The sequence below is a fragment of the Condylostylus longicornis genome, unplaced genomic scaffold (genome assembly GCF_029603195.1).
Source record: "Condylostylus longicornis isolate FDR11 unplaced genomic scaffold, ASM2960319v2 ptg000085l, whole genome shotgun sequence".
In the NCBI taxonomy this organism is placed as follows: domain Eukaryota; kingdom Metazoa; phylum Arthropoda; class Insecta; order Diptera; family Dolichopodidae; genus Condylostylus; species Condylostylus longicornis.
Genome location: NW_026578053.1, coordinates 273,243 through 300,686, shown reverse-complemented (window position 1 = coordinate 300,686; position 27,444 = coordinate 273,243). Strand labels below are relative to the sequence as shown.

The 27,444-nt window shown below is 24.4% G+C and overlaps 2 protein-coding genes and 1 long non-coding RNA gene across 6 annotated transcripts; 2 read left to right on the top strand and 1 right to left on the bottom strand.

Annotated features, from left to right (window-relative positions):
• Positions 1 to 1,223: 1,223 nt before the first annotated feature.
• On the bottom strand, positions 1,224 to 22,129 carry LOC129613635 (mRNA (2'-O-methyladenosine-N(6)-)-methyltransferase). Of its 3 annotated transcripts, XM_055527777.1 has the most exons (6): positions 21,992 to 22,129; positions 6,710 to 7,216; positions 5,464 to 6,670; positions 5,283 to 5,408; positions 5,102 to 5,230; positions 1,224 to 5,042 (listed from the first exon to the last, which is right to left on the bottom strand). In XM_055527777.1, the coding sequence occupies exons 2-6, from the start codon at positions 7,134 to 7,136 to the stop codon at positions 4,658 to 4,660; spliced, it is 2,274 nt and encodes a 757-aa protein (XP_055383752.1). In that variant the 5' UTR covers positions 7,137 to 7,216; positions 21,992 to 22,129; the 3' UTR covers positions 1,224 to 4,657. The 3 variants fall into 3 exon arrangements, with proteins under 3 accessions (XP_055383752.1, XP_055383749.1, XP_055383751.1); XM_055527774.1 differs by having other exon boundaries at positions 5,464 to 7,216; XM_055527776.1 differs by lacking the exon at positions 21,992 to 22,129 and adding an exon at positions 10,548 to 10,599 and having other exon boundaries at positions 5,464 to 7,216.
• Positions 11,147 to 15,892, top strand: LOC129613636 (uncharacterized). The gene is made up of 3 exons (XR_008697324.1): positions 11,147 to 11,626; positions 11,776 to 13,119; positions 14,477 to 15,892. It is a non-coding gene; the product is annotated as an uncharacterized LOC129613636 (long non-coding RNA).
• Positions 22,130 to 23,524: 1,395 nt separating the features above from the next.
• Positions 23,525 to 27,371, top strand: LOC129613653 (uncharacterized). 2 transcript variants are annotated; one of them, XM_055527809.1, is made up of 6 exons: positions 23,525 to 23,543; positions 23,612 to 23,777; positions 23,909 to 24,042; positions 24,095 to 24,985; positions 25,042 to 25,569; positions 25,809 to 27,371. In XM_055527809.1, the coding sequence occupies exons 4-6, from the start codon at positions 24,106 to 24,108 to the stop codon at positions 27,056 to 27,058; spliced, it is 2,658 nt and encodes an 885-aa protein (XP_055383784.1). In that variant the 5' UTR covers positions 23,525 to 23,543; positions 23,612 to 23,777; positions 23,909 to 24,042; positions 24,095 to 24,105; the 3' UTR covers positions 27,059 to 27,371. The 2 variants fall into 2 exon arrangements, with proteins under 2 accessions (XP_055383784.1, XP_055383783.1); XM_055527808.1 differs by lacking the exons at positions 23,525 to 23,543; positions 23,612 to 23,777 and having other exon boundaries at positions 23,784 to 24,042.
• The last annotated feature ends 73 nt before the right edge of the window (positions 27,372 to 27,444 follow it).

Genomic DNA, 27,444 nt, shown 5'->3' with positions numbered 1-27,444 from the left:
TTGAATTTCAGTCTTTGCGACCTTTTTTTAGAACAAACATACATGTATGTACATATATGTTATACATAAGTTTGTTACCCCATGTTTTTTTTTTAAATATTAATAAAATGCTAAATTACAGGAATAAAAAGATTAAAACCGTGTATGAAGGTTGTTTTTTCTTTTAAATTGGAGAGTCGTAAAATTATTGCAATTAAATGATTGTCATTTTGAATCCATTATAATCTTAACCGAGAAACATGTTTTTAGTATATTAAAAAATACAAAGCTGCAGTTAATGGAAACTTGATAAAAAAACACTTAGTTTATTTGAAAATTTCAATTTAAAGTTCTATGCAAATTTTTATTTTCAACAAACGTTACCATATTATTAAAAACATAGCATTTTTATGCTGCATTTTAGGAAAAAAAATTGATAACTATAACTTTATTGCTGAAAATATATGCTAGTTTATTTTATTGGTTATTTCTGGCAACATTTATATGACAAGGTATAAGAAAAGCATGCTCGATTTTTTCGATACCCGATTTATTTTTATTTTACGTCTCCACTACGCATAAAACGCATTTAGGAAAAGTGTACAATGTCAAGAGCTTTTACTAAACTTTTTGGAACTTAATACTTTGTAAATTTGCGTCGTGAGCGCATTATTGAAGTCTTCAATATAAATGCTCTTCAATAAAAAATGCAACCCGAATTATTGAATCCATGGTCGTTTAAAAGTGAATTACACAATTTTTTTTTATTATTGGTTATTTTCATCACAATTTACGTAAGTTTTCTCTTCGTCTTTTCGTCTCATATAGCGTTTCTATTATTTATTTCTTATCATTTATAGAAATGTTTTTAAAATTCTGAACAGGTTAGCCATACGGAATAGATGTCGTAAACAACATATAACAGGTATTTTGATAAAGAGTTAAAAAAAAAACAAATTTTAAGTGTTTTGTTGTTATTTTAATAGTTAATATTTTAATTAAAATCTATTTAACTTAATTTATTTTTATTTCCATAATTTTCAAATTTTTTCTACAAGGTACTTATTCATTAAAAACGCTCTTAATATATTTTACTCCTTTTTACAAAACAATAATTACATACTTATATGTATTAAAAAAAATGAATAATTAATCTCAGCTGGTTTGAAGATATAAAAAAATATTTTAAATATTATAAATTTTTTTCTATCCTGTTCAAATGTTACGTCAGATGTGAGGTAACTATTGTTGAAAATTTTTTATTTTAAAAATTGTATTATTTTGTAAACTGGAAACCTAGAATTAAAAATTTTGCCTATGAATTTTTTTTTAAATTTATATTCTTGAATATTTTCTTTGTTTCATAGATAAAATAGTAATACGTACAGTACTTGCAATATAATTGAAAAAAAGTGCCATTTAATATTGAAAAAAAAAATTTAAAAATGAAATGTCTTATTTTTTAAATATAAAAATTTACAAATTTTAATTCCCTATTTTAAATTTTACTTAACTCAAGATCCAAATTAAAATTAGTAGATCGTTCTGGTACACAATTTAATTGCCATTTGAAATTGAAGAACGTGTTTCAATTATAAATTATCTGCTCTGTATATTAACATACTTACGGTTTCTTTATAGTTTGTATATCATTTTAATAATCAATACATATACATATGTATATTGAATAATTTTTCTTTTATATTGAATAATCTTATTTCTATAAGCTACACATTTATATCTTATAAATTTATAAGTCTATTGCACATTTAATTTTACACATTAAGTGCATTTCTTTATGACCAATAAGTGGGTAACTGAAGCTAATAAACTATATTTTTCTTACAGAGTTTTTATCAAACGCCTCATTTAATAATTTAATTCTAATATAGTTGTTATAAAACTAGTCAGAAATAAGAATGATTTTTGTTTTAAAATTATTATTTCATATCTACCAAAACTCAGAAATAGAAATTAAACAAAATTATAAAGGTGTCAATGTGCAGATTGTTTTATAAATTTCTACTTAAATAGGATTTCAAAACAAAAATATTGATTTGTTTTTCTAAAGATGTGTATAAATATAGTAAATCTAAATATTTTACATTCTTAAATAACTTTTATTTTAAATATATACGCAACTATCTGATAAACTAAAATAAAATAAATAGCCTGCACAAAGCTAAAATCGTAGCAATGCAAACATAGTTTAATAAATAAACATATGATCGGCATTTTATGAGATTAATTTATTCTATTAATGTATAATATGCTTTTTACAAGAAATATTTTTGTTGTTAATTAAACAACAATAAATTCTAACCACATTGTACACATTTGTACAGCAATTAACAACTTTATAACTCTAAAAAGAATTTTACTATTAATTGTTCATATATAAAATATCGAGTATAGTATGAAAAAAAAATGAAAGAGTTACTTAATGGATGATACTTTTTTGTAAAATCCAAAAAAATATAAACCGAAAGTAAAATATAAACTCTAATTACAGCGTCCAATAATTTCGAAGATTTTGTATGTTCTACTCAAAATCTCTACTACACTAAAATCATAAAAAAGTAAACTATATAAAATCTTTAAAAAAGTTAATAGTAAAATTTTCGGAACACGGTAATTTTCGAAAATTCAGTTCTAACTTAGATCTTAATATGAAGCATGTTCGATAAATCAAAACTACAAAAACTTAAATTGTAGTAAGGTCTACCGTTTTTTTGTATAAAAGAAACACGTTCGAAAATTGTAGCAAGTTTTAAAATATTTTAATATTTTAAAGATTTTTTTGTTAAATAGCGCAAAAATATTTTGAGTTTGAAAAAAATCACTTAGAAAAATGTAAAATATTAAAAATTTGAAAAAGTAGAAAAGTTGATCTGTAGTGATGATGTAAAAGATTTTTAAGATTTAAGTTAGAACCCTAAGTACATTTCTAAATCGAAAATCCCCGAATACTAACTACTCTTAATTATTAACCAATATTTTTTGTCAATGATCTCGTTTTTGACGTAAATAAGAAAAGACAAAACAGTGGGAACCTAATTAAATTGAAAAATTATGTAAAAATATTTATATTGTTTAATATACATACATATTAAAATGAAATTGAAGAAGTAAAAATAGAAGATATAATTATACTTTTAATCAAAATAAATTTTTTAATTTCTGTTTACTAAATACATATGTATAACTTTTTTTAATATATATAAACAATTATTTAATTGATTAAAAATCTATGATAAAGAACTAAAATTAAATTTCAGTTTTCTTTTTCGTTACTTTTAAAAACGTATTTACATCTGCGTACGTGTATAATGCATTTATTCCCTTTACTTTAATAACATTAAATACATATATGATACACATCATGCGTTTAACTCAAAATCTATTATAGCATAAATTTGTGCTATATATGTACGCTTAAGTATATTTATACATATATTTAAAGAATAAAGTATAGTAGAGTAAATTTTTAGAATTTCTTTATAATCATGTACATATATTATATTAATTTATTATTATCTACGGACTTAAAGAAACAAAACCATTAAGGTCACAATCAACTGTAAAAACTTTAAAGAAAACAACAAGTAGGTAATTCTTATTACATAAAAATTATGACCCACCTATTAATAAGAGTTGTTGCACATTATACGCGAAATTCCCAACACAGACTAATATTAATAGGTACATTAAATTAATATGAAATGTTGAAAAAACATTTTTTGTAAGTTTTGAGATTTATAAAGCATAGCTCTTTCAGTGACCACGAATACATATTTAATTTATATTTACAAATTACATTACATTTTACAATTTGTCAATTAAGATATTTGTATAAATGTATATAATATAGATGTATAAATTTATACATCTACATAAAATTTTTATTATTTGTAATTTATCAATTCAATTTTTTTTTTCTAATTGGTTAAAATTTATTTTTTAAATAAAATATTGAAAACTTAGCGTACATAAAAAATAATTAAATTTTACATTATTTGCAATATAATTTAACAACTCCTACCATATCATTCTATTAATTTCCTGTTTCGTTTCACAAGTCATATTTATTTATAAAATAAATTAGATAAATTGTTTATTTTAAGTTTACAACATTGTTCTTATAATTTAATTTTTTAAAATTTAACTACTTGTTTTTTTTATGTTGTTTTTTTTTTGTAAATATTTATTTAAAATTACATACTTTCAAAATAGGGATTAAAGCATACATATTTGTTTCAATAATATAACTTTTAAAAGCATTTTTTAAACAAACAGAAACAGTTTTATATGCAATTATCCCACACCTTATAATAAAGTTACTTCTATGTTATCCCTCTTTGTCCACAGTCAATTTAAATTTTTTTCTTTACAATTAAATGAAAGTAAAAGAATAAATACAAAAAATCAAAAATAAATTGTGTATTTATCATTAAAATATGCCTATAATTTATAAGATTTACTTACAATATCATACATATACATATGAATTTATATTTACATATAAATATGTATGTGCAGTAATAATATATACATATATTTATACACATATATTATTATATATACATATATATAATTTATTCTTATATGTAAAAAATAAAAGTGTAGAAAATTTTATAATAATCCTTAATAACAAAAATAACTATTATATGCCTAACTCTTAACCTGTTGATGAAATTATTGATGGATTAGGTGTGGTAGCTAATATTGATGATGATGATATAGGAGATGCCGGCACAGAACCATCATTGATCAAGGATGGTGTTGTGGTTGTTATTGCACTGGTTGGCGATGATATACTTTCAGCTGGGCTCGTTGGGATTGGAGACTGTTGTTGAGATGGCTGGGAGTTGGATGAACCAGATTGTTGATTTGCTGTTGCAGCAGCTGTTGAAGCTTTTTCACGCTCACGATCTCGAGCGGGTCTAAATGCTTCACGTAAAGCATCCACACGTGCTTCTGTAGGACCCCAACGTGCATAACCAGCATTATTTTGCAACCATATAACAAGAGTACCATGCATACATTTAACATTTACATCAGCTCTACAATATATTTTTAATAGCTTAGAATTTTATATAATACTCTACTTTGATTTTTTTACTTTGGAATAATATGCTGATAACCATGTCGATATTCATGCGCCATTCCAAGTATTATTACTGAACGCCTTCTGTAAATATTATCGTCTAATTTCGCTACACATTTCCATTCAGGAAGGAAGACAATGAAACTAAAAAAATAAAATTAAAATAAACCTTTTATTAAAAAAAATAATGAATTACCTTAATGGTTCTATAGTATCTTTCAATAAACTATCGATATGCATTAAAGCTGCATCAATTAGTTCATCACAATGTGGTGGATTTACTTCAAAAGACCCTGATATTGGTTTAAAATCCAAAAATGGGCTGCAAAAAAATAAAAATGAAGCCAATATAATGCAACTTGTATATATATTCTTACCCTCTTGATCCAAAATAGGCATCTGTGTCTGGGAAAGCTGAACAATATTGCCGAAAATAACAATTAAAGGGAGAAGCAAAACATTCAAAAGTAACACCAAAATGTCGATGCAAACATTCAAAAACTGGAACTGGTAACGAAGCTTGCGTCATTTCAGCTTCTTTCGACGAATTTAATGCATTACCCAAAAATGTTTGATAACGTTTCAACAGGCACCAAACACGACCAATAAATAGGTCAAATTTTTTATCATCAAAACAATTATATCGATATAAATGTTCCAATTTATGTAAATGTGTTAAGTTCATATACAATGCGTCAGGAGTTGTCATCAATGAAGGCGTATATTTAATAACCATGTGATCCCGATCAGGAATGTACTCAACAACAGGCATACGAGGTGATGGCACAGAAAACTGAATTGGATAACACCATACTTTTTTTAATTGAGGGGGTGGGGGCGGTGGGGATGGCTCAGGAATTCCATGATCCTTCAATAATTGCATGTGCCTATCTCTGATTTTTTTCGCGTTGTCAGCCGATAAATGATAAATTTTACTACATAATGTTTCAACTGTTCCTTTAACCGTTTCAATTAGATGTGGCTCACATTGACGTTTCAAATGAGCTAATCTGTCTTGAAAATCTTCATAACTTGCACCAACAGTTCTTCTCAACCATTGGAATGTGTCCTCAACATTCCATTTAACAACTTTTTTACTCTCAGGTGGTGCAGAACGAGATTCTAAAATATTTTTCGCAGCCTGTGCATACCTTGATAATTGTTTGCGAGCATCGCCAGTATATTTCGGTTTAACAATTTTTATTGGAATATCATTCATTATTTCTCGATACATTGATGGTGATACTTCTGGTTGACAATTACTGGGTAAAAGAGGATCGCAGCCCCGATCAATTATTTTTCGCTCCATCAACCATCGATTAAAAGAATCCTTTGGAGCTTTAATGTTTTCTCTACGAACGCATAGATCTTCGTATGTGCGAACGAGTTTCATTGTACAAGCAGCACGCATAGCTTCAATTTCAGGGTGTGGATGTGGTAACAATGTAGGAGGACGTTCAACAATAACAACATTTGTAAAAATCTCTAAATCCCATGGTCCGGTTAAAGCATACATCTTTTTTGCAGCTGGACCGCCTTGATTTGGTCCATGGACTTCTTCTGAAGACCGCCTTTTCATCATACCTGGTGGACCATTTGGATGTTGGCCACCAGGACATATACCTAACGGATCTGTTACTGGATCAAATGGACGATTATGTGCACCTGGCATTTCCCATAGTGATTCTCCAGTGATTTTGTTCCAATAATATGGGCGGTTTTCACGCTTCGACCAAAATTTTCGCCAACCCTGATTAACTAATTCGGTTGTCAATTCTTCACCATATCCAGAATGTCCAGTAAAAGATGTTGATGGGGGTCCTTGTGTTGGGGTATGCGCCGTTGGTATATCAGATGCTGTTGTTTTTGTTGGAGTTATAGCCGAAGATAGAACAGTACTTGTAGATGTCAAAATATTACTATTAGCCGCTGCCGCATCATTTTGATTTTGTGGAGCTGTTAATTGCTCCCAGGCCGATTGTCCAAGTGATGTTGAAGACGACATATTGCAACCCGGCAAGTCCTTAGAAGTACTTGCAATGTCGTTCATATTTTTTTTTATTTTAATATATGTATAAAATATATTTTTTAATCAAAACTTTTCGATTATTCTAATTTGTTGTCTTATACCTGAAATGGGAACAAAAATAGTAATTTTTAATGGCCGATGTACGCAAATTCATTAATACAAAATTCTATTTTTTTATTTTAATTACTTTATCAAATTCTTAAAATTGTTCTTTGTTTCTGTTAAAGTTAATAATTAACCTAATAAACAATAATATAACAAATAGGTAGCGAAAAATTCTTTAAAATCGAGATTAAAATGTGCAACATATTTTTTAGGAAACTGACACATTAGAACATAAAAATATTTTAGGATTTAATATTATTCTAAAATGTATTGCAGTAGTGAATGCATCGAAAGATATTTTAAATGTCGATGCAAACATTCAAAAACTGGAACTGGTAACGAAGCTTGCGACATTTCAGCTTCTTTCGACGAATTTAATGCATTACCCAAAAATATTTGATAACGTTTCAACAGGCACCATATTATAATATGACATTTAAACACATATTAAGTTGCAACGCAACGTAAATTTTGTAATGCAATGTAAAATTTATTATCATCCATGTACCTATATGTGTACATATTCACATACATATGTACAAACATACAAGCATAAGTTTTTATTATTACTTTTCTTTTACATTACGCATAACAGATCATAAGCAAACAGATAAGAGAAAATTATAAAAAACGAACTCTATTTTACAATGTTCTCTTAATTTTTTAACATTTTCTCAGTTCTTCTTAATTTAAGGTGAGAAATATCTGGTTCTCAAAACAGAATTTATATTTCCTTTATTTACATCTCGCATCACGCAGTAGCAGTCAACTACGAAATTTATTTATGCTAATTAAGGTTAAATAAGATCAATAAGAAAATATATTTAAATGTATTTTTCATATTTTTTAACATTTTATTTCTATTTGCAAAATATATTCCTAGGTAGATATGCTATGCATGTTAAAAATATTATTCGGGTTCCCATATCGTTTTTTTATTAAATGGACACTCCTAATGAAAAGAGTATATAATGTAATTTAGGCTCAACGGAAAGTTTTTATAAACAAATACACATAAGTATTCACTAACTAAATTAAGTTTTAAAATATTTAATGAAATTTCAAAATTATTTGATTAACTTTCTCAACGAGAGAAATTTTTTTCAAATCAAAATGACATGAGCACTGGTTCGTTTATTATTATTACTATTATTTTAATTATTCGTTATTCCTTTATTTTTTTTATTATTTTTAACTATTATTTCTATTAAAGCTATGATATTTTCGTATATTTAGTAATTTTTTCTTTTACTTTTTTTTTGGAAAAATTTCATGAAAGCCAAATCGTTGACATACTTTTGTTTGATACATCTTAGACTTAGATAATCTAACTGCTTTTACCTCACCATCTGTTACATATTCTTAAAATTCTTTACATATTATATTAAAGTTATATTTTAAAAGTTTCATTTGATGGTATTGTACATTATTCTATTCCGTTCATAAGGCTATTTTTTATTAATAAGGCTAAATGTTATTTCCTCTTGAAAACTTCAAACTTTCAAGTCTTTGCTGAAATAAATGAAGGACCCCCTTTTTCTTTTTATTATTTTAAAAAATTTTTATAAAAAAGGTGATGAAAAGTAAACATTTACACTTAAAAGTGTACGAATGGCAACCCTAGATATGTACTCGTATCTATATGTATTTAAAATAAAAACATTCAGGCAGCTATAATAACGATGTATATTTGCATATACATATATAACAAAGAAAATCAAACGAAAACTGGTTAACAGATAGTTTGGGATTAGAAAAGAAATTTAGGTAGGTATATGATGTGTCAAAAGCTTAATTAATATCTGTAAGAATAATAATTAACATCTTGTACTTATACTTATATTTTTTTCTTGAAAAATTTAAAAAAGCACACATACATATGTATATGTAGGTTTCAGTTGATTATACAAAATATTTTATATGAAATTTAATTTAAAAGTTATTCCGTGTACATAAGCAACTTAAGCGATTTATAAATATCTGTTACCGATTATAGGTATGCACTTAGTATAAGAAGTCTGCGTACACTTGATGTTCCTATATATTTTGCATTACAGACATATAAACTATATTGTTTAGAAATTTCAATTCTATTTTTTTATGATTTTTATAGCATTTAACATTTCAAAATATAACACTTCATTTTATAAAAAACAAAATCAAAATTTCACATGAAAAACGGGCATTATATACATCATTTTGTATTTAGAAATAAAGAGTGAAATAAATAATTCACAACAAATTTTCAATTTTTCTACCTAAATTCTTAATGCATTTTTAATTAATTCTTATTGATCGCAGATTTACCTACATACACACATATGTATGTACATATATATAATAAAAAGAAATAAACAATTTTGGATGAATGTATGCATAATCTTATTCATTTAAATTCTTAATCGCTGTTCTTAAATCTAAAATTAAACGGGAATTAATTTTAATTATTATTGGATTTAAAAAAAAAAAAATCATTAATTAAATTTAATTAAACAATTTTAATGTTAATTTTTATATGAATTTCATTTTTGACAAATTTGTTTATGTATGTGCGTATGTACAAAATGTATGGAGGTATATTTTACAAAATATGTATTTATGACATGTGCATGAACTTTTTCTTAACATTAATATTATCTGCTGTTAAGTGCATCTATACATAATTCCAGAAAATTGTTACCATAAAAATACTACATGAATACTCGTAAAACGTTTATTGCACATGCATACTGTAAGTTTTTTTTGTATATAAATACATATATACATTGTTGTATTGAGTATGCAAGTAGGTATATTCAAAATATCATAAATCATATATTTTGTATATATTATCCATTTAAAAATAATAAAGTGTCAAAAGAATTTAATTATGTATGTATGTAAAGCTTTTTATCGAACAAAAGAAACAAAACAAATTAAAAAAAAAAAATATTATTATTGTTGTCTGTAAAATAAAAAAATAGTAATCGAATAATGTAATTTTATAAGTATAGCGTATAAGCACATAAACTTGAAAATAAAAAAGTAAAATAAATGGAAAATATTTCAATAATAAAATTATTCAATTTTCATTATTCCATTATACTTAAATGAACATACTTAATTTCTTTAATTTAAACATACATACATATGTATTTATGTATAAAAAGTTATGTATATAACGCTTATGTATATTGTGTATATATTTTATTATAACGTGTGTATGTTGGTATGTATATAACTGTATGTATAATTACGAGAGTAATATGAAATACCTATGTTCATATGTAATAAGTATGTACATACAATAATACAGTAAAAATTATTCATAAGTTCATCAATTCTTACAGATTGCTTCATTCTTTCTTCTCAATTGTCATCTTTCTTCTTCTTTTTATAGATTTTTTTTTTTTTTTATTTTACGAAAATAACAAAAAATCCGTCAAAATATATTTTATAAAAATTAATTCATTGAAAAAAAAAAAAATACAAAATAAAAAACAACAATACCATAAGAATTACCCAACAACGTGCTCTATGTCTACTACACTCTATTATTTTTTTATTTTATTGTTGTTTTCATAAATGTTATCTTTAGTTCTCTTTTCTATCAATATCTGTACATACATTCATATGTACACATAATTGTATACAAACACAGTAGTATTATAATAACATTTTATCTATAGATTTTTTATAAAAAAAATTTTCTTTATTTCACTTTTCAATTTTCATATTTTGTTTTCTCCTTAGCTGCCTTCCAAAAAAAAAGAAGCAAAAAAAGAAAACAAATAAAAAAAAAGTAAAAATTTATATTTTATTTTAAATATACATATTATTACATAAATCTACATATAAAAATATCTACACTCATAATATAAAACTACATGAATCTAAAATGTACATTCATACATGTACTCTCCGCAAACATTTAAATAAAAACAAAAAATAAAAGAAAAACTATCAGCACAGCACAATATCAAAAAAATCAACTAACCAGTTCGTCATCATCGTTGTCGTCAGTATGATTTTAAAATTGTGCAAAAATACACATAATATTTTAATAGTTCCGACGCGTTTAATCTATTTCCAAAAGCCCATAATACTGTTAAATAGCGTTAAATGTTAACAAAAACAAGGAAAAAATAAAATTACAAAAAAAGAAAAAGTTAAACATTATTATTTTTAAAGAAATCATCAATAACAGGTAATAACAGGTAATATTTTTGACTAAAATCAAATTAAAAGAAAACATAAAAAAATAAATAGAAATGTGAACTTGAGAATAAAAACTAAAAAAAAAAATAAATCTAAGAAAATAATTGAAAAAAATAACAAATTAAAGTAGTTTTGTAAGAAATGAAAAACAAACAGCGCACCTCCTACCAACTTTAAAGATTAACCAAAACTTAACCTAACAATAATAAGTATGTAATGTGTATGTGCATAGTTAACACAAAATAGATTAAAAAAATTAATTTTTAATAATCTTTTTATTTTTTTATTTTTTGTGTTTTGAATTAGGAAAACTCATGTAATTATTAATTCTTTTTTTTTTATTTTAAATTTATTGTAGTTTTTTGTTGTCTTTAATTTGTCAAATTTGTTCTCATAATGACAGTGCTAAACAAGAGTTTTGGAATATTCTTATAGTTTTGGAATTATATTAGATAACAAAATTACTACAGTGAAAATAAAAAATAATTTTCATAAAAAAAATTAGTCTTAATAAATTATAAATAATTTCAAAGTTAAATATTGAAATTGAATTAACTACCTACTTGGATTCTGTTCTTATCCACTTTAAATACATACATATGTATATGTAAATGTAAACCAGGACAATTCGAGTGATTATTAAAAAGAGCTAACTAATACCTAAAGTTGAAATCAGAACAAGAACGATTATCCGCGGCAAAATGTCAAAATTCATATGGAATACATACATTTAAATGGGGTAGCCAAGTATCAAGCAAAATTATCGCCTCGAATTAAACTGCCGGCCATAAAAAAAGAACCTAAATACATACTATAATTTTATCGGTGTGAAATTTCGTTTTTCTATGTAATGTAAATTCCAAAAAAAAAATTATATCAAATTTTCAAGAAATATTTACAATACATGTTTATTCAAAATTAAAAATTTTTAAAAGAAAATCATTCAAAATAAATGAAATGCTTCTAACCATTCACAATTTATTATACCTACGAAAATGTATGTGCTATATTTACTCAAAAAATTTTCATAATAACTGTAAAAGAATTTTATTTAATAAATAAATTAACCTCAACAGATTTAACATTTTAATATACACACTCTTGTATACACATACTTATATTGAAATATAATATATATGTATGTATGTAATGTACAAAAAAAATGTTTTCTATTGATAACATTATAAAATTTTACAAAAGCATAACAGCCAAAACCATTTCTGCCGAACCAACAAACTGAAATCAACTATTCGTTAATCGCTTAAAATATCAACCAGTAATGCCATATGATAAAAGTATACAACAGAAAATATAAAATTAAAAAAGAAACAATAAAAAAAAAACACCAATATTAAAAGAAAAACAGAGGGAAAATTTTACAAAAAAAAAAAAATAAGCAACAAAAAAAATTTTTTTTTACACTGAAATAGCACTCAGTAGTTCAGCAGCAGTACGGCTCTACGACGATACGATTTTACGATAGATGTGTATAATTTTCAACGAAAATATAACAACAAAAAAAAAATACAGCATGGTACATATTATAAAATATACAATTTTATAAAATTCCAACAACAAAAATAAAATATTATAACATCAACAGTATGTATATTGTATAGAAAATAAAAGCATGGTATATACAAAATAAAAAAAAAAAGCAAAAACAAAGCAAGACAAAACAGCAGAAACACAAGGGAGACAGGTCGGGTAACATCGACAGTTTTAAATGTACAGAAGAATAACAGAAAAATACAGATATAAAATAAATATACATAATTTAACAAACATACATTTTTATTCACATTAATATATTTTCACAACACTTATAATACGTACATGCACAGATATAGCAACAATAATAATAATAATAACAATAATAATAAGAAGAAAAAAAAAGAGGTTTCTCGTAGAAATAAAATCAAAAGTAAAATCAGAAGTAGTTCGACTATCAAGCTGAACGGTTGAAAATTTTGAAAAAAGGTGGTAGGCAATTAAGAAAATTTTTGAAAATTAAAAAAAAAAAACAAAACGTGGAGTACCCAGTGTAATTGTGTTTTAATAACATTTTCATAATTCTATAATCAAAAAAAAAAAAAAGAAGGAGAACTTAAATAGACAGACAGATTCAGAAAGGGATAGCGCAAACAAGGATAACAAAGATTCTTTTGTAATAATTTTCTCAAATGCATGAAAATGTTGTTTTTCTCTTGGAAATCTCTTTCAGCTTTAACAATTTTTTTTTCTTTTCTTGAAAATAAAGGATCAAAAGCCGGGATATATTTAAATAAATCATTGAAGTCTGTGTAGTTGGACTTAATCAATTATTAAAAATAGTATTTATTTTTTTTAATTCTGATCTTATTTATCAGAAAATAGATTTTGTTCTTTTTTATTTGAAAATAACATGAGTAAAATAAATGACCGAAAGTCATGAGTTTATTATGAATTAATATAGTTCCTTATTCAGAACACATACGAATATAAAACAAATTATATATTTGTTAAAACGATCAATTTATTACGAATAAAAAAGATGAATAAGGACTGACATAGAAAAATAATGGAAAACCTTTGTTTTCAAACAATAACAATAATGAAATACAAACAAGGAAAACAAAAAGAATATTGAAAAAAAAAGATCCTTTCGGTTCAATAACATTTCAAGATGGTTAACATTATTTTATCCCTCTTTCCTTTTCCATAATTCATCACACATTCATTATCCCCTCAGAAATATTAGGATATCTATTAGGACATAATAAGCCGGTTGTTATTTTGGTTGGCAGAATGGTTGTTACCTTTAAGAAAAACGAAAGACAAGACAAAAAAAAAAAACTAAAAAAAAATTTATTTCTTCTGATTTTATTTTTCTTTTTCTCTTCTAAAGTATACAAAGACATTTTTATTTTATTTAATTTTATATTTTTTTTTATTATAAAAAAAATTTATTTTAAAATTTTATAAATTAATATAATAAAATAGATTTTGTGTAATATAGATTTTATTTAAATAAAGAAAAACGATTTCGCAAAAATATTAAAAAAAAAATTTATTTACAGAATAAAATTCAAGGACAGGAACATGAAATAAATGATATCGATTACGAAATTATTACGTGAGTTTCTTTTTTTTTTTTGTTATAAATTTAATAACACTGATGGAATATTATGAAAAGAAGGAAATACAAAAAGTAAATTTATAATATTTTTTTTAATAAAATATATTGTACCTATAATTTTTTATATCCATATGTACATATGTACATACATATGTATATTCTCGCAATATATGTAATACATATGTTTTTATATTATTGCGGTATATGCATGAAAATATATTTGTATAAATTTAAAGAAAAAAAAAGATACTAGCCAAATTTTTCATTTTTCAACTTGACGATTAATATGAACAATAACTGCCGAAATTCTCAAAATATTGAAGGATTGTTGTGCAAAAAAAAAATTGCCGTGCGATATTTTGTTGATTTTGACAATAATTTGAATAATTTTATTTATTTCCCTCTAAAACTTAAACTATTAATAACGAACACAACAAACAATGACGTTTTGCAAATTAATTATATCTATTAAAAATTCAAACCGGTAGCCAAGTGGTTGCGTATTGAGATTCACAACTCAAAGAGCAAGAGTTCAATTCAAATTTGAGGTGCATGTATTGTTTCACTTTTTTTACAAAGGCCGTTTCCTCTTATATCAAAATCATACAACAGACATTAGCCAAGAGATATGTATAATGCGGCAAGATGTATGTGTCGTAAATTTCGATATACGTTTCCAAAACTATTGATTATTATTTCAGTTTTTCAGATAATAATTGCGAAAATAGTTTAATTGCAAATGAGTGTGATTTGCAAAATCAGTTGACAAGCATGATACGTAATCAACATGAACTTTGACATACTGACATACTGGTAAACGGGCAAAATTTTACGTAAAACAAAAGTGAATTTACTTAACATGCTTTTAAATATTTCATTTCTTGACTTATTGTCGAAAATGTAATTTAAAAAGAATGTTAACAAAATTTTACCGGTATTTCAACGTTTTTGACAATAAAATTCCATTTTTATTAAACAGAAACTAATAAAATAATTTCAACCTAAACTAATAAAAATCAAATTATTCTTAAAATATTTTTTTTATTCGTGTAGTAGTTTGCAGTTTTTAGACCGCGTAAAGTAATAAATTCAATAATTTTGTTTTCGTATCTTTACTGTTCATCAAATAATATTAAACATAACGTATTTTACGTAGTATGAGAATTAGGTAAAATTTTTAAAATAAATTTAAGTAATTATTAATAAAATAAATTATAATATCGTATAAAATACTAGGTAAAGTAAAATTTTAAATTGTTTAATATTTAAGTAATTATTTCAATAAATTAAATTATTTAATAATTTATGTGTCTTTTATTTTAAATTATTTCATCTATGCAAAGTAATTTAATTCCAGAACAACTCCTCCATTTAGAATAAGTTAACAATACGGAAGTAAGTTAGATGATGACTGATCAAAATTTTTTTAAAAAAAAAAAAGCCCAATTATTTGAAATAATTTTTAAAAAAACCAAATCTGCGAAGTCAACATAAGAAGTGAATTTTATTAAAATTATGTAGTCTTTATTTTTATTGCGAATATTTCTAATGAACAACGAAGGTAAATTACCAAATAATAATTGTATTTATGATGCCTGATTAAAATTATGCTTAATAGTGCTTAAATACCTAAATTTTTAATATTTTAGTGAAATAAGCCGTGAGAATTTTAAAATTTCAAACAAATATAAATATTCAAACATTTCACTAACGTCACTAATATTCATTTGAACAAATTTTTTTGACTTTTTTTATTACGTTAACGAGTGAAATCAAAATAACTATGTGTATTGCGTTATTAATTTCTATTTAAATGACTGCATTACATAATATGCATGATTGGCACAACATATTTAATTTTGGATTTCACCCAATGTAAAGCAATGTTTTTCTTTTCTTTTATCAAATTCTCTTAAATTTGATTAAATTGTGTTTTAAAGTAATTAATAGTTTAAAAAAGGTATATATAAATAATTTTCTTACAATAATTAACACCACATTACTGTAGATCTAAAGATTCTACAATTTTAACTAAATGCGTCATGTAATTTTTCTTAAAATCGGGAAGGCTACAATAAGCATTCTAAAATAAAAAACAAAACATAAAAATATGAGTAATTCCACAAATTTCAAAATTGATTTAAATGTAATTTTAATCTACATGTTTTGATTATTCACAAAGAAAATTTAAGTGAGCATTTTCCAAAGAAGTGATTCATTTAAAAATGATTCGACTAGAAAGAAATTCGATTATACGAGTATGTACGTTAAAATCAAAATGTGTTTAACCACTTTAAAACTTTTTAACTGTGTATTTTATGCAAATAAATAAACTGTAATCCACTACTCTGAATAATAACAATACACGTTAACTCTGAATAATTATTTCATGTGTGTAGTAATACCACTGCAAGTTCTGTTTTATATACTCTACTACTATTTATTGTATGAGGAAAAAACATTTAACAAATTAATAAAAAGCCATTGTTATGTAGGTACCTACATATTTAATTAAAAAAAAAAGAAAAACAAAAAACTTATATCATATTTAAAAATTATTTTTAAACTAAAAATGTAAAAGGCTTAATATTACGTGTAAAAATTAACTTTAGTCAGACTTTTAAAACAAAAAAATAAGAAAAGTTAAATATAAAAAGTTGAAATGGTATTATGAAAACAAGGTCAATGCTATAATTTAGGTTAATGTGGCCAAACCACGAAACAACCTGCAATTGCACTTCTTAACAATGTGTTTGTTGGTTTTGTTAGTAAGTATGTTTTCTTTATACATATTTTGTAATTTTATTCATTTTTTTGTTGCCTTAATTTTTTATTTCTTCTTTTGTAGTCTCTTTGGCATATTTTTTTTTCATTATGTATTGTTAGTTACTTTCGCTTTTATCTCTACTTTTGCTATTATTAAGAGTTTGCTCTACTTTTAAAAGATATTTAAAGGAAAAAAAAGTGTTAAAATATGTAGGTATTTTATTTTTGAAGAGCCTTCTTTTATCTTCTTTAAGTATTAATAAATAATTTTTTAATATACATATTGTATATAGATTTTTTACAATATGTTATTTGTACATATTTAAAAATTGGTTCTCAAACTTCAATTTCTCAAATTAGAACAACTAAACTAATAACAAATTAATTTCAAACGATCCGATCATTCCTCAAAATTTTACTTGTAGACTTTTTTAACCATACTATTTTTAGAGAACATCGCTGCATTTTCTTTTACTGCATAAATTTGCTGTACTTTAATATTTTACACTATACTGCTTATTTTATTCTCAATATCTTCGATTTATAGAATGACAATAATTGTCATTTGTTTGCTATTTCAAAGAACCAAACTTCAATAAAAAATTTACACTTTAATTGAAAAGTCGATTTGAAAAATTAAATGCTTTTAAAAAAATTGCCCTTGAAATGTTGAATATTTGATTAATTTGTTAAATTTTCGGTATGATTCATTCTACCACAAATCTTTTAACAGAAACGCCTTCTGATTGTTTTCATTCCATTTTACTGGAAATATTCTCCAATACCTTTTTTTTCATTCAATAATAAATTACAAAATATATTAATTACATATTTCACTTGCCAATGCACAATATATTTACAAGTGAATTTTTTATATTTTTTAATTTAAATAAAAAAGTAAATTTTAAAGCGGGGTATAATTTTTTTCCTCTGTTCAAAATGTAAAACTAATTGTCCAAAACAGAAATTTTGTTTATTTTTCAGTAAATATTATTTCTAAGTAAATAAAAATTTTTGTGTATTTTTTTTTTTGTAAATTTTTGCTTAATTTTTGGTTGCTGGACATCGGAAAATAAAGTGACAGACAACCTTTTCACATTTTATTACATTAATATTAATTTCAAATTATTTCTGTTTTTATTCAAATTATTCTTATATTGTTGATAGTCCCTAATTTAATTACTTTAATAATAAATTAACTAAAGAAATTGTTATTTAATTAATTTAATATGTATATAGAAAAAACTAAATTTTATTCTTTAAAAGATTGTTAAACGTTGTCCAGTAAAAACTACATTTTCATTCAGTAAGTATTTATGAATAAGATATTATGAAGAATAAAGTGTTAATTAATATTGCTTTTAACTAAATTATTATAAAAACATTAATAAATTTGTTCATGTTTTTTAATTAAATCCAAAGAATAAAATAAATTTATATATTTTATCAAGTTATTTTAAATAATTAAGTGAGCAATGGTAAAAGAAACATATAAATTACCCAAACATATGTACACTTATACAGAAATAAGGAGTTATCTAGTCACATAAACAACATTTTTGATTATATTTTGATTACATAAATAGAAAAATAAAAGCATATACGCCTTACACATATAGGCAACATATTAAGCGATTTAATTTTAACATGTGCTTATTTTGGAAATGAAAAATCTTGAACATTAACTTATACTTATATTATTTAATTGCGATTTATGTGCAAATCTGGGTAATCAACATTTAAACAAAAATAAATTCCTATGTATATATGTATGTGTTAAACAATTAAGTTACAAGTTTGACTTATTTGTCATTCGATATCATATAAAATTTGAAATAGCTTTTTTAAAAAATATTAACGTTTTAACTTAAATAAAAAGTATTTTCAAATTAATTATTTTTAAAAAAGTCTTTAACTCAATTTCATTGCAATAATGGCCAATTCCATTTAATTTTGAAGAAAAAATTAATGTTATTAAAGTATGTAAGTAGTTGTTTTGGTTTTATGAAAATGAAGTTTAAAAATAAATTAGTATTGTGAAAAAACTATTAATTTCATTTTTAAATTAAAGAGTAGCCTCATCATGAAAATTTGTCATATATTAAATTCATTATCTTTCACTAAATTGTAAATGCGTTCCACAAAATTCAGTTTAGATTTTAGATTCAGTCATTTTAAATTTATACAAATTTATCAGTAAATAAACGATATAAGTATTATATCCATAAATATGAAAAAAATTTACAAAAAAATAGAATGAGATCGTCCTACATTAGTTTCGTTAATTGCGGCTGAAAAAAACAGATTTCTTGCAATGAAATCATTACATACATAAATTAAAATTTTTATTTAAACAATTCTGAGTCTACTGGCCATTAAATATTTTATTAGGTAAGTATAAAAATTAAATTTCTCTAAATTTCATTTTAATTAAATTCAAATCACAGTGGAATTTTAGTAAGTATGCGAGTAATATAAATTTAATAATACAAAACCCAATAATTTTTCATAAGTATGTGAATTTATTTACACATATAAATGAAATATACATATTCATATATGTATGTACATAATATATAAATATTTTCTATACAGTAAAAAGAATTCAATGTAAAAAAGTAAAAAGTATCAGTTAATGCAATTTTTATGAAATATCAGGGTTTGATAAAATTTAAGGAGGCTACAATTGTTTAGCAATATTTTAATTAATAAATCTGTTTCATTAAATTAATAAGATTATAATAAAGTATTTATATTTTTTACGGATTTCTTTTCAATTTTCTTCGCAATGAATTTTTTAATTAATTCGCATACCTACCTACATACATATAACAATTACACAGATTTCAAATATAGAGCTACGATTTCAATTATAGACTTATTAATTCCTAAATAAATTATAAATATATATTTATATATATACAATGTTTCCACAAAACTACCCTACCGACGAGTAAAATACCTCTTAAATTTGGAAAACAAATTAACAAATTTTAAAACAAACCTAAATAAAATTGATAATTCCAAAACAATTCAAAAATATCTTTTGTGCAATAGATATAACACTTAAAGAATATTTAAACTTTTCAAAAAATTGCAATAAAAATCAAGTGTAACGATTATATTAGTTTTTAACATATTAAGTATGGATTAACATTTAACCTTCAAGAAATTTTTACATAAGGTATTTGTACTTAAATATCTAAGTAGACTCTTGCGAATCATATTCTTTTTTTTTAATAGAAAATGTGACGAAATTATAGCATAAGTAGCCAAACCAACAATTTTTCAAAATCTTTTTTATAGGTATTGTAAAACTAGCTTTCATAAGTTAAATTACAATTAATAATTCACACATTTTCTTTATGATTTTTAAAATGTAGAATCACAATATTCATTGGAACTATAAGTAGCTTAAATTATAACAGTTTATTTTGCGCTATAAAAAAACATTTTGAAAATTTGTTGGTTTACTCTTATCCCTCCACATTTAATTTTTAAATTTTAAAAATTCGAAACATCTATCATTTTTTGTTTGAGCATCTGATATTAAATTACTCTGACAATGAATTATTAACTATAAAGGAAAATCAATATTCATTTCGAAATTCGAATTCATGAATTAATTAATGTAGATTACCTATTAATTAATTCAATTTATTCAAATTTCAAATAATCAATTAAATTTGAAATTGAAAAATGCTCCTTTTTTATCGTATTTATTACTGGATAGATATTTTCTATATTTTATATTTATAGTAAGAGATTAAATACAAAAACTTTCAAAATATCTCTTTTTAATTTTAATACAGAACCCTATCATAATTATTATAATGCTTTAATATTGCAAATTAAAATTAAAAAATTAAATTTTTTTTTTAAATTTTACAATTTTCTTTACATTTCAAAATTAATTCTCTTTCATTTACATTATATTGTACCTCCGCTCATCTGGTAGTTATTTTTATTTTCTGTGATTCATATTTACATTCATAAAATAAACACTACGCTTTATTTGACAGCTCACAAAACAAGTAAAACAAAAGTTTGTTGTGACTTTCAAAGCTTTTCAATTTCAATACTATTAAAAGAAAGAAAAATACGCCACATATTTACATACATATGTACATATGTTTATGTATAAAATAACACTTAAGTTAAAAATTTTGTTGTGTATGCGTAATTGTTCAATCATTTTCTCCTTTAAATTTTGCCAGCAGATACTAAAAACTCAAAAATATTTTAGATGCTTTCAAATTGTTAAATGAAAATAAAGAAAATTTTAATATTTAAATATTTAAATTTAACAAAAGGAACTTAAAATTATAATTAAAAAAAAATATCTTCTTACGCCTAATTTAAAAAATTTTTCGTAAGCGATATATGTACATACATACAAATGTATTATTATACAAGCATTTTTAGTTCACTTTTTATGTACTATTAAAAAAAAAAAAAAAAGGGCGGTAAAAAAAATCTTCAGAAGAGCCCTAATTCTAATAAAATTATTTCACTTTTTTATTTTTATTTAATTAGAAATATTTCATTTCCATAGAATAAACATAAAATATTTAAATTTTAAAAATTATACTATAAAAATGAAACTGCATAATAAACACTCTTGTTTTTCAGATTTCTTTTTAATAGTTTATTGTTTTATAAAATTTTACAATTTCCACATTTAACTCACCAATTATTGAATATATTATTACATTCAACTAACACGTAAACTTTAATTTACAATTTTTTATTGAAATTATCAATAAAAACATTGGTTGAAGGCGTGTAAAATAATTTTTTACGAAAAAATTCAATCAATCCTACCGATTAAAACGCCATTTGCAATTTGGATTTATTATTTTTTCTATTCAAATATACTTATCTTCTTTTTACCTTTAAATTTTATTTTTTGTTCTAACTATCTCTTTCTATTGTGGCAGTCAAAAACAATGCTGCCATAATAAAAATCTAACTTAAGTAGTTTTGGTAATACAATTCACAATAATTTTTCAGCCCAAAACATAAAATAAATTAATATATGTGCGAGAAATTCATATGAACAAGTTACTTGAAATACTAGAATAAAAACGTGTTCAGTAATTAATAGTCACGCGAATTACTAGATGCAACTTTCAATGAAATAAATTTCAAAATCCTAAATACGCGTGTATGTATTTTCAGATTATATTGTAACAGCATCTAAACGATGTAATTTTCATGTTGTTGCTATATCGGCTATTAGTAATCATTTCTACAATTCAAATTTTTGATTTAAGTTATTTATATACTAATCGGGTTAAAATGGAAGAAAAAGTTTCCGATTCGGTAAAGTCCAATATCACAAAATTGCATTCCTTTAAATTTTTCTGTTAATATGCTGTTGTATACTTCTTCACTTAAAATTTTTTTACTATTTTTTTATTAAGCTCAATCCAAAAATCTGATGAAATGAGATTAGAGTATTTTCTATTTTTTACCGTCACACAAACTCTGATGTCAAACAAGGTTTACAGGGTTTTTATTAATGTATAGTTTTATCCGACTCAGATTAAATTGCAGATTTTAACGTATATGTAAAGTGTAATGAACATGTCAAAACACGAAGGCGTAAGTTTTGACATATTATATTTAGTTTTATCATTAATCAATTAAAACTTCAATTTAAAACTTCACAACAAATGACAATTCAGAACTTAACGAACTTATCTATTCTTCTTACGCGTTAAAGCTAGATTCATTGGTTTGTCGTTTTTGAACTGAGCCATTTAAAGACAAACTATTTTTGCTTTTGTTTGTTCATTGGTCAGCTGATCGCTTTTTTTTTTGTAATGCATTTATTACTTCTTTGACAAGAATTATATGTAATTGTAATAGTTCAGTATATATAAATTTGACGTTTTAAAAAAACCTTCGCATTAAAATTGAAGTTGAATCAACTTTTTGAGAGAGAGAAAAAAAAGGCTGTACTAAAAATAAAAAGAATGTCAAAAATCCAAGTTTTCATGAAAAATACATCAGCTCGTCGTTTAACTGACAAACCAATGAATCCAGCTTAACCCTGGTTAAACACATTCACTTCTTTATGTTGGCATTTTTTATGTTTGGCTTAATATGTTCATTTAGCTTATCTTTAGATTTAGATTTTTTATATCACCTGTTTGAAAACGTATTAGCTTTTTATGTACAATTTTTTTGTAATTTTTTTTATTGTTGTTGAATGCTACAAAACTATATTCACGAACGTAATGAAAAATTAGCTGATGAGCTAAGAATTCTAATATAATTAAATTATTTTATATTTGTTTCGTAGAAGTACTTTTATTAATCCAAGATACGTCCATACATATATATGCATTCCTACTATATACTTGGCTTAAATAAAAGATGAAGAAGCTGTTGCCCATATTTCTTCTCTAGCACATAACAACGGCAGCTCGTTCAACGTCAATTGTCACATATGAAAAAAATGTTGTAAGGTGAAAAGTATAAAAAATAAGGAACATAAGTTCTAAGTGAACAGAAAATAAATTGAAATAAAAATAGCTTTTATTTGCTTATTTACAAAATAAAATTTCAATATACAAAACTTATTTTAAAATATTCACAGAAGAATCCGTGGGATTTTTAATAGGAAATACCTTAGCCATCATAAAATATTTCATTTTAATATCTCGAGTGTAAATGGTTGATACAGCAATTTCATTCTGAATTTTTTTTGTAAAAAAAAAATTAAAATTAACGGTAGATTTTCAACAAATTGAGTTTTTCAAAAATAAAAATAAAAATTTTTCAGATTATCATACAATGAATTCGAACTGTTGGAATCAATCCCAGCAACCTAACCAGTTCTTACCATTTTTGGTTACACAAAGCCAAATTCACGGCATATACACTGCAAATGGTTCTAGTTCCCAAATTGCTACATCTACATCTCAACCACATAGTTATCACTCTCAAAATGAAGGACAAAATTTTCCTTCTGAACAAGTTATTCAAAACAGTCACGAGGGTCCGGAAATTCTTCCAGGTCCATCTGGATTAAATTTATCCCAAAATTCGGATGTGGAAACTTTGGTTATACCTTACGAAGATTACCAAAATAATAAAGAGTATATTTACAGAATTAAGCATAATCGCTCCATTATGAAGAGTCTTAAGGTTGCTGCGACGGAAGATGATGACGGAGATGATATAGGGAAAAAGCAGATGGGGCCAACTTGTAGAAGTGCATATTGTGTTGAATCAGATTTTCGTTTCTGTTCCACTTTTACTGAAGATACAAGAAGAAAAATTTTTGAAGAATTTTGGCAAATATTAAATTGGGATCAGAGACATATTTTTGTTGCCACTCATGTTTTTAAAAAACCTAAAAATCCAGATCAAACTTCTGATAACGCAAAAGTAGAAATTGAAAATGATTTCATTTACACACTTCGTAATAGTAATGGAAACGATGAACAGGTCTGCGCGGAAATGTTTTTAAATACTTTGGCATTAACATTTGAGCGGGTTTTAGTATGGGTTCAAAAATATTCCATAGGCGGAGATGGAGTTTCTATGTATAAAGAGGAGTTCAAAAAGAAACTTGCTACTATAAAAATATATAATCCTAATGATTATGATGAAAATGGTTTACCAAAACCACGAAGGAAGCGTAAAAAGAAAAAATCAAAAAGAGAAATAGGTTAACATTGAACATTACATCATTGAATCGTTATATTGATTTAGATTTACTTTTAGAAAGTGAGCTTGCTGGGGAAAATTATCGTAGTCGTGAATATGATCCAAATTGCCCAAATAAACCATCTAGAGAAAAAAATACGATCAAACCAGAGTATTGGAAATGTAATATAGTAAAAAGGTTAAGAATGGAGGGTAAAGAATATTATTCAAAAAACTCTAAAACCGGGGAAATGGTATTTCATAAAGGGAAAGATTTAGGACCAAGATGTACTTCTAGTTTATGCAAGATATCAAAACTAAGGAATTGCGACAGTATTTCTGATAAAACAAGAGAAAAGATATTTAACGATATATGGCAAAGATGGGATTGGCAACAACGAAAAGTCTGGGTTGCATCTATGGTTAAAAGAAAACACCCTTCCCGGAAGCGAACTCTTTCAATTAATTCAAAAAGGCACTCAACTCTGCATTATTATTTGCCTGATGATAACGGAATTCCGGTTCAAGTCTGTCGAAAAATGTTTATATCAACAACAGCAATTGGACATCACCAAACTTTAATGTGGACCAATTCTTATAGCTTAGGTATTTTTTCATTCCAATTTACACTTATGTTTCAATTAATAAAAATGTAAAAACGTTGAAATCCGTAAAATGCTGAATGATTTTGGTAAATACCCTAAAACCAAGAATTTACGGAAACCATTCAGTCCGTAAAATGCTGAATGGTTTAAGGTTTTAGTCAAAGAAATTTACGCATTTATTTAATATATTTACAAAATTTATTATAAAAAAATAAATATGAAAAAACTCTATTTTTTCAGGTTCTAATTTTGAAGAAAATTTAATATCAACAAAAGATGCTGATAACCATGCTATTGAATGGATGGATTCCTTACCCAAGTATAGTCTAGGATCAGATACAGGATTAAAATATATTGATCCTCAATTTAAAACTGTTGGTGATTTATACAAAACGTATTTGGAAAGATGTAAAATAGACGGTATAAAACCAACTGAAAAATATCAAATTAAAAGATTTGTAGAACATAATAACATCGGATTTGTTCCACAAAATGATGAAGAATGTGAAAGATGCAGACTTTTTAGTAAAAATAAAGACAGGGATAAATCTGATGAAACTATTAAATATCACCAAGCTCGAGTTGAACATGCAACTGCTGAAAAGTCGAAAGATCAAAAAAAAGCAGAAGCTGGAGTATGCTACGTACTTCAAATTCATTTACAACCTATTAAAACCGTTCCAATTTTACGAAATGAAAGTCAAGTTTTTAAAAGCAAGTTAGAATGTAATAATTTGTCAATTTACGATGTCAAAGCGAATTATGCCACTTGTTATTTTTTTTCGGAAGATCAATGTTCTAATTTAGCAAAGAATTTTAAAAACATAATTACTACAATTATTTGTGAACATCTTAAAGAATATTACTTGACGGCAAAGAAAAAATTGCCAATTATTTTGTATTGCAATGGAACAAGCGATAGAACTAGAAATCTTTTCCTTAGTAATGCTTTACTAAATTTAGCTACGATTCATAACGTAAAAATAACACAAAAGTTTTTCGAAACTGGACATAGTTTAGTTGAGGACTGCTACAAAACAAATCAAATGTTGGAAAGATTTTTAAATTCAAAAAACAAAGAAATATATTTACCGAGTCAATTGGCTAAAACAGTTAGGGAAATCAAACGTTATCCGGAAATATTCACTGGAATTCACTTAGACTTCGATTATTTTCGAAATTATTCTAATTCAGAACATTTACGTTATTTGTCAACGCATCCTGGTGATGGATTTGAAGAAAATGATGCTTGTGAAATGCAATATAATCCAACAGGAAAAATATCATTAAAACTTGATTTTGGGGGTGAAAGTATGGATTTGTTACAAAAAACTATAAAGAATTTTAAACCAATTCATGAATACCCCGTTTTATATACAGAAATGGCATCTATTTCAAAAACAAAATGGGACGATTTGCAGGACATGAAAAAATTTATGCCATTTGATTGCCAACCATTTTATGACTCATTAAAATATTTTGACGATTAAAGTTTCAAATATAAAACTTAACTTGTATAACAATAGTTTTCAGTAAAATACATAAATAGTAAATTAAGAGAATATGTAAAAAAGTAGCTGAAGACGGTTCAACAAAAATAAATTGAAAATGTTTGCAAATAATTACATAACATTAATGATGATGTAAACATAAAACATTTCATTCCAGTCATTAATATTTCCAACATAAGATGTTGCTTATTAAAAATATACAAAGTATGTATTCAACGAAAAATCAAACTATCAAAATTACTTATATGAGAAGTGCGCATACTAAATATTATGTAATTTTATTAATTTCAAATAAAAATTTATACAGAAATAATTATGTACATATATTTGATGTAGATTTATTTAGTTTGAACTAGTTTAAGAAA